Here is a 17,628-nt window from a genome sequence, read left to right as displayed (position 1 = left end):
ATGTGGCATCTGGTGACAGAAGCTCTGCTCTAGTGGATTTTGCTACTCAAAGAATTTCTCAGTGGAAACAATGATGTTTATATAACATTTTGTGTAATGTTTCTAATCTCTGTATTAGAGTATTACAGGTGCAGATGTGTTTTTCAGTACTCTACATATTTTAACACAATTTTCAACCTATTATGGAGGGAGCCATTTCTCTTTTTTATAGGAGGAATAACAGTACCTGTTCAAAGAAGGCATTATTAAAGACCAAAATATTAATGTTCTTTAAACAAAGTGCAGGTCATTTCATGACACTTAATAAACCTACTTGGTCCACAAGGAGTTAATTCTTTCTGGGATTTACCAGTTATCAGGAAGATTTTCTTAAGAAAGTTCCTGGTCTTGACACTCTTTTGCTGTCCCCTCCCTTCTTTGTTCTCTTCCTCCTTTCTCTGATTACAGTTCCAAAAACAACACCCAACCTCCCGAGGTCAATGGTTAATATTCCCGAGTGTTTATATAGTCTCCAGCAGCAGACCTCAGGCCTTTCAGCACTGGGCTAGTTCCAGCACCATGGCTGACTTCTTGCAGATGACCCTAGCCTTCAGGAAATACCTGATCATAGTGTTCGTACCCCTTCTGTTTCTTCCTCTGCCTCTGGCTGTTCCTACCAAGGTAAGAAATTTTTAAATTGAATTTGAGAGCCAAATCTCCAAATCTCTCCTTACAGTTGTTCAAGTGACAGAGCTGAGAAGAACATACAGATTCTTTCTCAGAGACGCTTTCTTCATTTATTGATTGAAGATCTTTTCTGAGCAGACTGCTTTGGCTACTGATAGTGGGGGAATATAAAAGCAGTGATGAACAGATGGATGAACAGATACACCTGTGACTGCATATTCTAGAAGAATGCTCAGTCATGTAAAATTTTGTAACTTTTGCTTTGCATCTGATTTGGCAAAGGACTTTCTGTGCTGAAGCTCATACGTGTGAACCTAAGTTACAATCTAAGACTCTGTTTTAATCCCTCTTCCAATTTTCCAAAAGTATCCATTCCATATCCTCTTCTAATTTTTACCTTCTTGTCATTGCCAGATAGAAAAGGCATTTTTCTTGGTCAGATGGACAAGGCATTCTGATACATAAGGACAAAATAATACACATTTCATTCCTTTTTAAAGCATATTTCTGTAAGAATTTTTCCAAACAATGATTTAAAATTTAAAATGTCAAGTTTTGGAAGACAACTTGCTCAGGATTCCTTCTGAAAAAAATTAACTACAGAAACCTGTAGTAGTGGGGCAGGTATTTCTGAGACATTGATCATTTAAATACAGCACAGTGAGCAGGCAGACTGCCTGTGTTCTGCTGCTTCTTCACTCTGGCTTGTTTCTCTCACTCCTAATCTCTTCATGCAGACAGATCCAATCTCTGGTCTTCAAATCTCTTGTTTCAGTCCCAGCACCATTAAATAGCGAATCCCAATCTACCTCTCCTGTCACTGCTCTCTGGATGTCAAGTCCTAGCTCTTTCCTCTGGTCTCTGCCTGCCTGTCTCCCGATCCCTGCTGACCCCCAGTTCCTAGTCTCCTTCACCAAGCTTCATTCTTCACTCTACGAGCTCTTCCCTGTCTTTTTGTGCAGCCAGTCCCAAAGGTCCTTCCTCCTCATAGCTCTTTTTCTGAATGTTATCAGAGACTTTGAAGCTATGATCAGAGGGCTGCAAGCAAGAATGATAGAGTGGCACTGGCTTGAGGTGAAATGTGGTAACTGATCAGGTGTGTCCTCTTCTTCCCTTGCTATGCAAATAAAATAGCTTAAACTATCACTTAAAAGCTTACTAAGAAAAACAGAAAAAGTATTTTTTTGCTAGTTAACTTCAGTAACTCTTTTGCCTATGGAAAGTTAAGAGATCAGATCAGAAAAGTTCTAGGTAGCCAGGAAGAGAATCTTTTTTTGCTCTGAGGCCATAAATTCAAACTTACTTGCTAGTTGTTGTTACCGTACTGTAAATCCTTGGTATTGCCTGTGGAATGATTTGGCATTCTTGGTTGAGTTCCTTTTTGAAAATTACCCCCTCTGGTTTCCATGTAGTCAGCTACAACACAAAAAATTAAAGGTCCTGGGCTTGTCCCTTTGCAGTCTGTAAGATTTCTTGTGCTAGAGTTGTGCATCACAGTACTGCTAAGCAGGAAAAGCTGCCACCTCGGCATGCAGAGTTGTAAGCAGACAACTTACAGGATGGAATTTCACATTTTTCTGTTCTGTTGAGCTATTAACCTGCCCTATAATGACATAGCACTGGGCACAAAACTATTACAAATGAGAGCAAACAATGCTAAAGATTTTGTCTGAAGACAGAGGAATGTCCTTACAGGCCAACTGACTTTGGGAAAAACCTTATTCCAGCTTTTACTGGGAGCCTGTTCGCAGCAGGCTAGAAGGGAATACTGCTGTGCACATGATATATGTTCCATATGTTGCTAGAGTCTCTCAAAAGGCACCCGTTAGCATCTCTTAATAACAAAAATGGGAGAAAAAAGATCATCAAACTGGGAAATTGCTTCCAGTGCTTGCCAGATGTATAACTGAGGTTCTTATTGCTCTCATTCAAAAATAAGGCTCAAAAAGACATCTTTTTGTCTCTTCACAAATCTCTTTCAGTTTTACTTCTCCAACCCTTCTTCTTTGGTAATTTACCACCTAGATTGCTATCTTCTTCTTTTCTCCAGAGTACTCAGCTCCTCTGTTCATCCTTTCCCTTCACCAGCTCTGTAACTTTCATGCCATGTTCAGAAGTCCTCAGCATGTTTTAAAGCATCACAGGTTTGATCCTGTCAGCCACTATTGCAGCTGCTTGGTTCACTTCACTGTAATCTAGCCATTACAGTTTCCATCTCTTCATTGTTTTCTCAATAAGCATCACTACATTGGTCCAAAGCAGAACTAAATCAATGTTTTCTCAGCAAAAAGAATAACATGAAATAAAGGATCATACTTTCTTCAAATAAACAAGTCAGTCAGTGGAAGCTGAAACTGATCTGTGAGCAGTTTGTCAGTGAACCTCTTGAAGTCTATACTGAGCTAAAAATCCAATGAAAAATAGATAAAAGTATTTACAGTACAAGGAATCCAAATTCTTTGGGGTTCATCTGGGCCATGTCCTGAAACCTGTGGAGAAAAAGGTGGCAAAACCTTGACTGGATCAGTAACTATTTCTGCAATTCAAAGACAGAAATATATAAAAAGAAAATACCACCATCAGCAAAATCAAGAATTCTGATTGTTCAGGGACTGCCAATCCCTTATCATGAAGGGTTCAAAGTCTTCAGTTTGTTTCTTTTCCTAAGTTTCTTGGTTTTCCCCATTGGAGGCCCCAGTCTTTTCCTCACAGTTCCGACAAGGTTGTTGAATAGTTTATCATTTGATTAGGATCTGCACAGGTAGGAGGACAAACGGGAGGGAAAGATAGAACATAACCTTTCCTCAAATCCCTTTATCAGGCAATGAATATAATTATGGGCTGTTGCCTTCTCAAAGCCCGACATGTACAGTCTGTTCTGATCTCATGTGCTCTTTTCCCGTCAGGAGGCCCGATGTGGTTATGTTATCATAGTGATGGCATTGTTTTGGTGCACGGAAGCCTTACCGTTGGCTGTCACAGCTCTATTTCCTGTCCTGCTGTTCCCACTAATGAATATCATGGATTCAACAACAGTAAGAGATCTTACTCTGTATATGTTTGCCTATGTATTTATTGGTCAGCTTCTTTTATTCTGGGATTATTTCCAGGGTGATTTTCAGTGTGTGGTGCAAAAAAAGAAAATTGCACAATTGTTACACCGAGAATTGTCTGTCCTCTTCATGGAACAGAACTTGCATGAGCCCAGAGCGAACTCTGGGTGGAGCTGCTAATCTGAAATCAAAGCAAATTCACTGTTTAGATGCAATCCATAGTTACTCTGTCCTAATGTCTTTGGGACAAGATCCTCCCTCAGAAAATGTCTTCTCTCTTGGCTTATTGTCACTTTTTTCTCTCCCTTGTTCCATGCTACAGGTCTGCCGGGAGTACCTGAAGGACACCAATATGCTTTTCATTGGGGGACTGGTGATGGCTGTTGCTATTGAGAATTGGCACCTACACAAGCGTGTTGCTCTGCGGGTCTTGCTTATCACTGGTGTCAGACCAGCCCTGTGAGTAGCAGTCGTGAAAACGCTGTGGGATAAAGGACTTTATGGCATTAGTTCCTGTCTCAGAGTTACCCGTAGTCTCCTATGTGAATCTGCAAATCATATCCTACAAATGCTCTTCTACAGGCCAAGTGAGTTAGTGTCTGAAGAAACCTTGAAAATGAGGATCCTTTGATGTGTTACAGACCTGGTGTCTCTTCTTTGAACTCCAAACAGCTTTAGGTGGAGAAATAACAACAAGAGAGCCAATACTGAAAAGACAAGGGTGCTGCTAGGCTTGGCCAGAAGCACAGCTTTAGACAATCAGGAAAGGCTACAGCTGAAACACAGAAAACAAACTCTCTAACTGTTCTACTGACTGCAAAGAGAAGAGAAAACATGAGGGTGTTTGTTTTGAAAACAACAAATGTTTACCAGACTAGAACTTTAAGCTATGCAGAGGCTACATAACCCTATTTAATTTGTCTCAGATCATAAGAAGAGGGAATACTGAAGGAAATTACAAAGCAATAGAATAAAAATGCATACAAGATAAAACCCTTTTTATCCACTGTATAATCTACATCTCATCTAAAGAATAATTTTGAGACAAATAACATAGTAATACTGAAACAAGGATTAGAATTTTATATGAGTAAGAGGAGAATCTTAAATGATAGAGGTGGGATAAAATTACAGAAAAAGATATCATCTTCCTTATGGCTTAAACTGATTGCCATTTGGGATCAAGTTCAGTTTGTAATTCTCTTCAAAATATATTATAATACATTAATATGTGTTATTGAGGTGGCCTGCCTTCCTTGGCAGCATACAGAATTAAGCAGGATACTGACTAGACAAACTGTTTGTTCGAAGATACCAGCTCCCACTTTCCTAGTTCTAAGAATGTAAAAGCACAATTGGCTGAAATTTAAAAAAGAAAAAAAACATTTCAAATCTTACTGTGGCATTCACAAAGCAGAGCAGGGTAAGAAGAAGAAGTGCTAGGTGTGCACTGCTAAGCTTTCTCCAAACCCAGCATTTGTAACCAAAGCTTTGTATTAAAAAAAGGGGCATTACAGCACTGAGTTCTGAGCTGCCTTTTTCAAACCTTTCCATTTCAGACTCCTCATGGGTTTCATGATTGTGACTGCCTTCCTGTCCATGTGGATCAGCAATACCGCCACCACTGCCATGATGGTCCCAATAGCACAAGCGGTGTTGGAACAGTTGCACAAGTCTGAAAAGGAGTCTAGCACAGGTGGCCAAGCTTCTGAAAGCATTAACAAAGCCTTTGAACTGCAGGAAGAGGCAACTAAACCAGAGAGCTACAAAGAAAAAGAGGAAAAAGGTGAGCGGGTTATGGGTGTTTTTCTCTTTGGGATAGCGGAGGATGATCTGATGCCTTCTTCACTGTCATTACAGTTGCTAGTAAATTCTAAAAGAATGCACCTAGAGCATCCTGACTGTGTCAGACAGCATTTACGAGCCTCTTCTGTGAACCAGACAAAAGCACAGTAAGATCTACTGACTTGGCTGAAGTTAGAAATAGATTGAAAATATGAAGCGATGAAAACTAACCAACAAAACAACAAAATGTATAAATTCTCCATTAGCTGAAGCCTTTACATGAGGCTTGATATTTCCCTAGGTATTTCTGTTAGTTCTATTATTATCTACTGGGTAACTTTTCAGATAATAGGGAATTTCAGGGGGAAAATTTCTGGCCTATTTCATGCCAGAAGGTTAGGGATTAAAATGATCTTTCTAATCCAAAGGTATGCAATCATGCAACAGTATCTCTTTACCAGCTGTCTTGCCTTCTTCTCATCTTTGAGACAACTCAAGTGTTTCTGAATGTAAATCTCAGTGCCCATAGTCAGGTGCTGGTCCAGAATGAGTTCCTTTCAGTCCAACTCCTCTGACTCTGTGGTACCTCCCTGAATTCTTGCCTCTTTCCCCTCCACATGCAGTTCAGACCTTGCCCTAGTTCACCAAGAAGTGTCAGCAGTGTGTTTGGACTTTATCACATATTTCAACTTCTCTTCTTCTGAAAAACTGCTCTGTATCAAGACGACTGGTGAAAATGGACAGAAGATCAAGGAACTCAAAACGCCAGCCTTAAAATGAGGCAATTTGGCTTCTTCAGCTTGGAGTCCATTGTGTCCCAGCCTTGAAATACTGAATTTTTTTTTTCCCTATCCACTCTAGCTTCTCTAACTCTTTTGTTCCTGTCCTGGGACCTAGGTAATAGCCATGTCCTGACAATTGAGGAAGACAGAAAGAGAAATGAAGATCTGATAGAGGAGAAACACAAGAAATTCTGCAAGGGAATGTCTCTCTGTATTTGTTACTCAGCCAGTATTGGAGGGATTGCAACTCTGACTGGGACAACACCAAATCTGGTACTGCAAGGACAAGTTGATGAGTAAGTCTGGTTGAATTTGGGATCACACACCCACTAAACTGCATCATTCTGCTACAGCTGACTTCCAGCCACAGAGAAGGAAAATAGCAATTCGGTAACTTTGTCAGAAAGTCAGCTCCTCTTCCTTAGTGGGCCCCACAGATCCTCCTTTATTCTGAATCATTCATTACAGAAGAGAGTGTAGAATTTTGGACACTAACAGCCATCTACATTTTACAGGCTCTTTCCTGACAATGGCAATATCATCAACTTTGCTTCTTGGTTCTCCTTTGCCTTCCCCACCATGATCGTGTTACTGGTTTTGACGTGGATTTGGCTGCAGATATTGTACTTGGGCTTTAAGTGAGTACCCTTTACACCCCGTAGTACAGCTGACAGGCCTGTTAGCAAGTACATTACATGTTGTAACACAAGTGGTGTTTTTCTTGATGAACCTATGCTTGAAAGTCAGACAGCAAGTGACATAGTCCTCACATACAACAGACTAGCAGAACAGCATACTAAGGACCTGTTAAAAATACTTCAGCTTTTTCTCTGAGGAACCTGATCAAATCCCAGTTAAATATACTCTGTAGATGAAAATAGGAAGCTATAACTGCATATAACCTGCTCTGCAGCATTGCTTTCATGTCCTGAAAGATTGTTGTGCTTCAAACCAGGAAACTGATTTCTACATGTAGCTGGTAAATACCCTTGTGACGAGAGTTGCTACAGACCTAGAGGATTAATAGTGTGCCAGTTCCCAGTGCTCATCACCCCATACAACCAGCTTGCGTTACCTACCTGTTTAATACTCAGCCTATCACTTTTGCATTATCCTCAGCTTCCTTTCTTTTAAATGGAAAGAGCCCTGTAATACACAACATGGTACTTTTGTCTTCAAATTCCTCTTCTGAAATTCTCCTTTTCTGTTATTTTAAAAAGCTTAGCAACTGCTTACTTCCTGGTGATCATATAGCCTTGTCAATCCACTAACATTTACATTATTTCCCCATGTGTCCAGATAGCAGACATGTTTATATTTAGATCATGAGCTTTTAGAGGTCAGAACCTTCTTTCTGATCATCTTGGCAGTACACAGTCCAATGTAGTTACTATCCAACACCTATGGCTGCTGATGCTATGATAATTTTATACATAACTTGTATATGCATCTATAAATACTTATATCTAAAAGACAATGTGACTGAGTATAAAATTCGGATTCTCAACTCTGAGGAAATCTGGCAAGTGTCTCTTTCTTGTCCGTTTTTTTCTAGTTTTCGGAAGAATTTTGGTTGTGCTGCAAATGCTTCTGCAAAGGCTAAGGAGCAGCAGGCCTACAGCATTATCAAGGAAGAAAGCAAGAAATTGGGCCCAATGAAATTTGCAGAAATAGCAGTTTTGACCCTCTTCATACTACTGGTGCTGCTCTGGTTTACAAGAGACCCTGGTTTCATACCAGGTTGGGCAACAGTTCTTTTCAACAAAAATGATACAAGGTATCACCACTTTTCCTCCTCACTTTGGATAAAAATGAAGTAGGGTAAATTTCATTAGGGTGAAAACACAGCTAGACTGAATTTCTGACTGATCTATTGCAGCTATGTCACCGATGCTACAGTTGCCATCTTCATTTCAGTTTTGTTGTTCATCATCCCTTCTGACATTTCTAACAATGCCAGAGACAAACAACCAAGAGGTAAGTTTACTGAAGGCATCAAAAATCAACTGTCAGAACAGGTACACGGGAAGTTTTACATTTTAGATTTACAAAGGAAATTTCAAACATGACACAAGATTTCAAACTGCTCTTCCTGCAGCGCTACAGCTGTATGCTTTAGGCTAGGCAAGGCATGTAACCCATAAAAGTTCTGTGTTTCTTGTAATTTAAGTAGGAAGCTCTTACCTGAGCAGTGTCCCAGACACTGATATTCACACTATCCTGAAGCTGGAGTCTTCAGGAGAGAATAGAGGACTTAACAGAAACACAGAGTTCTGCAGATATACTGCCTTTTAACTAATTCTTACCTTTATTCTACTATCCCTTATGGAGCAACCACAGATCATTCATTAGTATTTTTGCAAGTCAAGTTTTAAAATCTTTGTTGATGAGGCTCTCATCATTTGCATTAGGAGATAATTCCACTGTGTACTTGATTTTGCTGGCAGAAGTCTTTCCTGATGTTCTGACTAAACTAATCTCCCACCAAGACATCCTCCTTTCTTTGAAGGATGTAATATGGCTTACAAAATCTTTTTGGATTTTAGGCAACAAGTCAAAGATCCAAGCACCTCCAGCTCTCTTGGACTGGAAAGTAGTTCACCAGAAAATGCCATGGAACATCGTGTTTCTGCTGGGAGGTGGCTTTGCCTTAGCCAAAGGGAGTGAGGTATCATCCCTCTGCTTACCTGGTATTTGTGTCTTCCTAGGTGTTTTCCATCTTGCTTTTCACATGTGCTCTCCCAGAACGCAAGAGGGCATGCTGGTAGCACCAAAAGTGCATTTCCTCAGCTAGTGGCAGCAGGACAAACTTCACCATCCTTAGGAGTCCTGTGATTAGAACAAATCTTTTTGCCTGTGCACTTGGGGTTGTACTACCAATCAAGGCAGCATGATTAACTGTGTTTCTAGAAAAGTGGATGATGAAGAAACTATCCCAATACATTAAAGGTTCTCTTAAATAAAACTTAATTGTTGTAGCAAGCATGAGGAGATAATATGCCCAGGATGGGTCTCCAAACTATTTCAAATAAACTACGTACAGAAATACGATTTAAATTAAACTACTAGAAGACAAATGTAGAGCTAGCTAGAGAACCTTCAGGAGCAGATAAAAACATCTGACTGTCAAACTGAAGGACGTACTGATGTACTTCTGCAGGTATCTGCCAGGAGTCCAGTGCTACAAATTATTTTTCAGTAATGACTTAGATGATGGAACAGACAATACCTTTATTAAATCTATAGACAATAAACAAATTGTAGAAAGCTTCAAGTGCCTGGAAATACTAGTTTAGAATTCAAAGATCACAATGACGTGTACAAGTGTTTCTAGAAAACAAGGCTGCAACTCAGCATGGGAAAGAGGAAGAAATAACTAAGTATCACAAATGCAAGATGTGGAAATGACTGGATAAGTTTTAAAGCTGCTCATACACCTTATTCTAGTCAATATTTTTGTATTGCTACTGAGAAAAAAGCAAACAACTGGAAGCTATATGTGGGACAATCATACATAAGATATGTAAAATATAATCCTTCCACTCAGGACCGGTAAATCCTGAGGTACAGTAATGTATTCAGTGTTGGGTATCAGTCTGCAACAACATGTGGGCTATATGAAGAAAGTTTAGAGAAAGGTAGTAAGAATGATTGGATGTCTGGGCAATGGGTTTGGAAAAGGAAAGATTGAAGAAATGACATTAATTTATTCTAGAATAAATCATCAAATACATGGCCTGAACAGAGAAATAGTTATTTGCTATAAATAACATTGTAAATGTAGTATCATCTTCTTTCAAATTCTTTGCAAGGGAAAGCATGTTTATTTTTGTTTAACCTACTGAATTATTGTCTCTATGAGCATTGCCTCTTACACGTTTTTCTACAGAAAGCAGTTTGTATGAGAACTCCTATTAGAAGGGAAGGTAGAATTGGTATGAGAAATGTAATTGGACTGTGAAGTGGCTATTTCTCCTCCAGCCTACTATCCTGACAGACCTCTTTCCTCTGTTACAGGAATCTGGTCTGTCTGCATGGTTAGGTAGCAAACTGACTCCTCTGCAGCAGATCCCTCACCCAGCTATTGCTCTCCTGTTGTGTCTCCTTATTGCCACTTTCACTGAGTGCACCAGCAATGTGGCCACCACTACCCTCTTTCTCCCTATTCTGGCTTCATTGGTAAGTTCCAGCATTTCAAAATACTCTTATTAGAACAGCTTTCAACTCTTCTCCAAGCTTATATGTGCTCAATTATAAAAACTGACTGACTGACCTAGGCAAGCACTCGTTCGTGTATCTGATCTGGAATACAAGACTTAAAATACACATATATGTATGTATATGTGTGCACTCACACACACTGTGCTTAGTTCAACCTTTCTAAAAATCATTGCTGGTGAAAAGTAAAGGGATTAAATTCATTGGCATATTAGACTTTGCCTTCTGGCCTAAACAACCTCATGAGGTCACTGCCAGCTGTACTTGTTTTTTCCTATTTGTTCTGCACAGAGACAGCAGCAGCATTTGCTTCCCTGCAACATTCCATTACTGTATTTCACTCCGACCACCAGCCTTCCAGAAGTCTCTGAGGGTGATAGCATTAGTCAAGCTCTATGACCTAATTCAGACTTTTGCATTTCCACAGGAGATTCCTGTTGATGGGGTAGATGTCGTTCTGCAGTGTGAAAAGCTGGTTCCAGATAGAAACTGGAATAAGCTCCACCAAAATCTTTTTTGAATAGACTTCAGCTAACCCCTAAACTGATCCACTCACCTTCAGAGTTTGGGCTACCTTGCTTCCCCTGATAATTTAGTTTTTTTCTTAACCAGGTTGAAGCCACTCTACATTTTTTTTCCTGGTTTTAGAGTTGAATACAATCATAATTATTAATTTATACTGCAGCAGTGATCAGATTCCACAGTCAAGAACACAAAGCACTGACCACAAAATCAATTCTTGCATTTGCTGCATAAAGACATTGGCTAAAAGTTTCTAAAGCAGAACCAAAATATGAGTGGCTGCAGTGTTTAGGAGAGAACAAGGTTTCTGACACGGACAAATACAATCAGTCTTCTGCCAAAAGATTTCTATGCATTTTTGTATATCAAAACCATCATCTTTGCTCTCCCTGCTTCCATAGGCTGAAGCAATCTGCCTCAATCCACTCTATGTCATGCTGCCCTGTACACTTTCTGCATCATTGGCGTTCATGCTCCCAGTGGCCACTCCTCCCAATGCCATTGTCTTCTCATATGGACAACTCAAAGTTATAGATATGGTGAGCAAAATCACATTATTTTCAAAATTTTCATCACTAGTTTTGATCTTTCTTTTTTCTAATTTTAGTTCTTCTTGAAAGTGTGTTACAAAACTCAATGTACTCAGCTAAAGTCAAATGGAAAGAAGAACATACATGTGTGAATTAATAAAGGGTCACACTGACTCTAATATACAGCCTTATAAAGATGCTATGAAGCTTTTGAAAAACACCCAAGGCTTCTTGTAGATGTTCCAACAAGAGCTTGCTATCAATGAGAAATGTCAATGTCTGTTCCAAAAGCTCAAATGTAGATATTAGGGGTGTCAAAGAGCCCTGTCATCTGGCCAGTCCTTCTGCAGGGACCAGGGGAAAGCCTAGCACATCTCACTAGGCTGCCCTGATACCCTTTCTCACTATGTTAAGGAAAGACGGACAAGGATGTCATGTCGCTTGATAACATTTCCAATTTATTATTGATCCAAGAAGAAATCCAAAGAGACAGATGCCAGGTCAGAAGAAAAAGTGTTAAGTAAGTGGATTAAAAGGATTCAGGACTTCCGCTTTAAGAGATTTATCCAATGGAAACTCATTTTCCCCTAATACAAATTATACTTGTGAAGAAAACCAGCTTAAATGTAGTTTGATGGAGTTCTGATGGAGGTGTGAAAAAAGGCCAAAGAGAAAATCATAGAATCATAGAATGGTTTGGGTTGGAAGGGACCTTAAAGATCATCTAGTTCCAATCCCCCTGCCATCAGCAGGGACACCTTCCACTAGACCAGGTTGCTCAAAGCCTCATCCAGCCTGGCCTTCAACACTTCCAGGGAGGAGCATCCACAACTTCCTTGGGCAACCTGTTCCAGTGTCTGACCACCCTCACAGTGAAAATCTAACCATACAAACAATCCTAATCAGCAAGGAAGGAAAAAAGTACTTGGTTCAACTAATAACCCTTCTCTTTTATAATTCTAGGCCAAAGCTGGGTGTGTACTCAACATCCTAGGAGTTCTGACAATAACTCTAGCCATCAACACCTGGGCTTCATCTTTGTTCCAACTGCAAACTTTTCCATCTTGGGCAAATAGGACAGGTACCTGCCCGTAGTACAGAGAGGGAAACGAACCAACAACTCTTTCTGTTAGAACTGCAATGAGAGCAAGACTACCATCTGCGCAAGTTTTGCTGAGGCAGTGGTTAAGAGACAGGCCTGTTCTGTGGAAAAGGACAAGCCACCTACAAGCAAAATCATTCAGTTGATAACAGCAATAAAATTGCCTAACAGTGCTGTTTAGCAGGCGATTTTGTTACCCCAGCAGTAAGACAAGGTAACCTTTGGCTTTTCAACTGTTCCAGGTATCTTTAGATTTTCTGCTTCAGCAGGGGTAGATTTTCCCCAAGTTCTAGCTACATCACTTTTCAAACTCCACCTGCAAAGCCTGAAATCTGCTGTGAGAAAGAAGAGGGAGGTGTATATATAAATGGAAAGTGAGAGACTCTATGTACCTGATTTCATGCCTATATCTGTGTATTGTCAAAGCTAATATGAATATTCACCTGTGTATGTGTATACAGACCTCTGTGTATATGTTCAAAATGTACATGATTTTTATATACTCCTATGGGCATTCACAGCAATGCATGTGTTGTATGATTACAGACAAATCACATACTGTCAGCCCATTCTATTACTTTGAAATATATTTATTTGCAGTCCACTTGTTATGAATGTAAAAGACCATTTTTTCCCAGAATATATGTCCCATTGTTATTTATGTAAGATTACAGCCTGCAAGGTCATGATAAGAATAATAATATTCTCTTGAGAGGGGAAGAATCCCTGTGTTCTAAAATATATATGATTGAATTAAAGATTTATTTTTTAATGTACTCTCCGTGTTATGGAAATTTTTCTGACTATATATCACTGCTTCTAGTTCTGTCTTCTATGTATCAACTGTTTGTTTGTGTGCTTCCTTAGAATATCTTGAAATAATCTGAGAAGTTAGCATAATTGATTTTCTCTTATCGTTAAAGTATTAATTACTTTATTATTAAGAGTCCAATTTTCTTGGACTCTAAAAACGAAGATCTTTTCCAAAGCCCCTAATGTAGTTAAATATTTAATCCCTATTCTGCTGGAACTGACTTTCAGTAGCACATAGACTCCTAATGACCAAACTCACAAACATACTGGAATATCCAAAGACACTTTGCCAAATCAAGCACTTAGTACCATAAATGAGGTTGGGTTCAGACAGATCAGTTATACAATACGTGCCCCTGAACTTTGTGCCACGTGCTTTGTTCTGTTGTTGCCTGCCTAAGTTTTGCACAGTCTATTGCATTTCTGAAATACAACTTGAACCGTACTGGTTCAACGAGAGTGAACACGAGTGAATTTCACTCTAAAATAGGATGCATGTTCTTCAAAATATTCCTTCACCCTAATTATTAGGAGATAAGGACAAAGCACAGTGTACATTTGATTTATAAAACGTTAGAATTCACTGACCTGCAGTGGTTTCTTTCCAGTTCCAATTGTCAAGACAATTCTGGTATCTGCTGGTCACTGATTCCCTTTGCACTGACAGCTTCCTTGGCCTGACAAGCACAGTTGCTCTGGAAAATCATTGTCCCGGAAAGAACAGTCTGGTATTAACCCTTCAGTGGCTTTGAAACATAGTGTTTTGATTTGATATGTGACAGGGATCCAATAGAATATCGACAGCACAAGAAGGAAGGACATTTATTCTCTTTTGCTAATGAGCTCCTGGGTAATTGATTTCAATCACATAATGACTTGCTCAGGTCACTGCTAAACCACTCAATTTTTTTCCCTTTGCATTTACCTCTCTCAAATAACATCCAAATCTGTCTAAATATTTTCATTACCCTGCTTGCCCTGTGTCTGAGTACCTAAAAAAAATGGCAAACTCAAGCAGATGATTTGCTGTAAACCTCTCCCTTTTTTGCTCTTTGTCTACAGCATCAGGGCAGTGTGCACAGCTTTTGTTTGCTTTTTATTTTCTTTGAAATACTTGCACGTAGTTTACATGTCCTTCTAAATTACTGCCTAGCTAAGCAGGAAATGTTGAATTCTTATAACATTTCCCATCAGCCTCTCCTTCCAGCCCTTTAAAACTGTGTTATGGTTCTTTGAAGTCTTTTCTATTAGTCTACATTATTCAGAGGCTGTGGTGTGCATAAGTACATGCAGGAGCACAGGTGCAATCTTTATGGCAATCTCGAGAAGAAAGAAGAGAGACATCAAGTAGCAGAGAGTGTCATAGGGCCAATGCAATAACGCTGGGTGTTCCATGCTTATTAGCATGTATGAGTACATAAAGGTTCGAGACTTACCAGAAAATGGCTGTAGCGAAAGTTACTCAAGGGGTATCCAAATGCCCAGCTTCCAGAAGAAGACAGGTGAAAAGCTGTAATCTGTAGGCAGAAAAGTTAACAATAATACCAGGACATAAAGAGAAAGGAAAAATTCATTAGTAGTTTCCACCTTGAAGTGATGGCAATAGCAAGTACGCACTGGGCAGTTTCTTGCCTTGGGTGTGTCTGAGTGCAGGACTAGTTGAGTTACAGCTAAATATAGTGTGCTTGTGCAAAAACCAGTAACACTATTAAAAATGTTCATAATTTTCTAAGCAAAGCAGGTAGAAAGTGTTTCTAAGCCCCATTATTACCCAGATCACTTTTGAAGGGTGGTTCCCCATTATGTTTCCAGATATTGCCCTCAAGGAGTGGCTCTATTTCCCATTGTGTGATCAAATTTCACAATCTTCTGTGAAACTGCCAGCTCAGCACCTGTTGTAGTTAGGTGTGATTTCTAATGCAGCTCTTCATTTCGGAGTTGACACTAAGTTTGTTTTACATGAGAGTTGTAAGTGATAAATTTGCTAATGTGAAGGGGATGTCTGCCTTCTTGCCTGCCTTCTCTAAAAAGCAAGTGCTCTACAAAACCACAAAATACAGGTTTCCCACAGTACATGCCAGTGAGTAAGTGGGTGACTCGCAGTCACCTCCTCCATTTTCCCTGGAGTTATGGTGCTGTCTTGCCTTGCCTTGCCCAGACACACGCACACACACACGGGCACACACGAGTTCTACAGGTACATACATGTACACCTAAGAGAATATGAAGGATTTATCCTGGTAAACACATACATTTCTACAACACATGACCACACCAGAAAACCAGATTAATTGTAAGCAGACTAATTCAGCAATGAAAATAGCTTACAGTTGGGAAAGGTACTTCATCATAAACATCTTGACAGAGATTTGCAAAGTGGCATGGAAGTGATGCAAGGGTCACTTCATCAAGCACTGAAATCATAAACAGACTTAACAGAACACATTGCAATTTTAAAGGCAAAACAGGATAAAGCCAGCACATCTTTTTAGTCCTCAAGTGCTTTTGGAGAAACCAAAAATTCACTCCCAGTCACTTAAAAGCTATTAAAATGAACTTCAAGGAATCCTTGTTGTGTAGCACTGAAATCATGAAATATATCTAGATCTTAAAATTTAATTCCTAAGCTTTCATTAAAAAAAGAGCAACCCAAAAAAAAACCAAACAAAAAACAACAAACAAAAAAAACCTACTTTGAAGGAAGCCTTATCATATAATGGACATAAAAGAATTTACAAAAATATGAAAAATATTTCCAGAAAACAAAATACAAACCAATAGAAACATGAAGGTCCTGTGTTTTATCCAACAGTCATCATCATGTATGTAAATAGGAACCTTTCTCCAGAAGCTGTAAGAGCAGTTCCACTCTTGTCCCCGGAGGTAATTCCTCCCTCAGATAACTATGGCATGCTGGTGGTAGTGTGCATCCTTGTCCAAAACTCCAACTCTCTCCATTTTAGCATAATTGTTCTAGGAATAAAACTCTTTGCTCTTAATTAACACGTTGGTTTAAGTGTTTGCAAAGGCAGAAAGAGAGTTTAGAATTTTTGCAAGGATAAATAGCCAAATAAAGAATAGAAAATAGAAATACAAGGACTTGGGAAATACGTAACTTTAAATCATCACAGAATTTCACAACCTTCTTTTTTTTTTCCAACACGGAACCAATAAAACTATTTACAACTTGATTCACTGAACTTTATGATTTGAGTTAGTAATGACCAAGGTGCCAATGTCTGGAAATGAAGTGGTTTGAATATATTAATCACCTGGTGTCCAAAATAACAACTGTTTAATAGAACTTAATCACTACTGTCAATGCTGTGTATTTTCTCCTATTAAAGAAACATTTAATATTATTTATCCTTTAATCATACTAACAGACTGAAAACGTCCAATTGTTATTCAGGAAGTAGAGATGCTCTTGCAATTTGCCATCTAGTGGCTGCAGACACTGTACCAGGGCATGCTCAAAGCTCCCAAACCCAGGCCGAGCAGCTAGTCTGGTGTTAATCCTCCTCAGAAAACACCCTTCAATAGTTAAGGAGAAAGTAATGGAACAAGAATACTTTTCAAAGGCAGTGCATGACAGCATAGTTGCAAAATTAGAAGTCTATTAACCAACCCAGTTAAACAAAAATTGATTGAAATTGTCAAAAGGAAAAAAAAAAGCAAATCACAGACTGACTTGAAAATGGAGAAGGGACAAAATGGTTAATTCAGGGGTTAAACTCATATATTGTTACTCATGAGTTAGAACAGACCAGATGCAACTGCTTCAAGGCTTAGACCTGCTCTGCGTAAGATATCTTCATTAAGCATTAGTCGTGACTACTTATAGATGGTACTGTATTTGAAATTCTAACATTAAGATGATCTGTTAAAACATTTAAACTTTACTCTGCTTCAAGTTTATACTATCCAGCCAACTTCAGATAAGCCATAAGCTTCTCTTGCCAACCTTGCAGCATTACAGGAATTTCCTCATTTCCCCTGATCCCTGTCCAGTCTATAAGAAGCAGAACAATTTCAAATTTTCCCAATACCAGCCACAGGGACTAAGGGCTTTCCATTCTTTGGAAGGGAACAGAAAGCCCTGGGACACCAAATTTCATTAATTCTGCTGATGATAGAGCTTCTCCTTTCTTTATAGA

General features: G+C 39.2%; 1 protein-coding gene across 1 annotated transcript; it reads left to right on the top strand.

Moving 5' to 3' along the window:
* The first annotated feature begins 479 nt into the window (after positions 1–479).
* SLC13A2 (solute carrier family 13 member 2) lies at positions 480–12,651 on the top strand. Its single transcript, XM_010173567.2, has 12 exons — positions 480–660; positions 3,573–3,701; positions 4,042–4,178; positions 5,279–5,505; positions 6,402–6,582; positions 6,802–6,924; positions 7,842–8,063; positions 8,166–8,263; positions 8,833–8,954; positions 10,304–10,465; positions 11,428–11,565; positions 12,520–12,651. Exons 1-12 carry the CDS (start codon positions 559–561, stop codon positions 12,649–12,651), a joined length of 1,773 nt encoding a protein of 590 aa, XP_010171869.2. The 5' UTR covers positions 480–558.
* The last annotated feature ends 4,977 nt before the right edge of the window (positions 12,652–17,628 follow it).

The sequence above is a fragment of the Antrostomus carolinensis genome, unplaced genomic scaffold, assembly GCF_000700745.2.
Source record: "Antrostomus carolinensis isolate BGI_N321 unplaced genomic scaffold, ASM70074v2 scaffold20088, whole genome shotgun sequence".
In the NCBI taxonomy this organism is placed as follows: domain Eukaryota; kingdom Metazoa; phylum Chordata; class Aves; order Caprimulgiformes; family Caprimulgidae; genus Antrostomus; species Antrostomus carolinensis.
The sequence above is the reverse complement of the archived record's forward strand: the minus strand, read 5'-3'. Positions and strand labels throughout refer to the sequence as shown.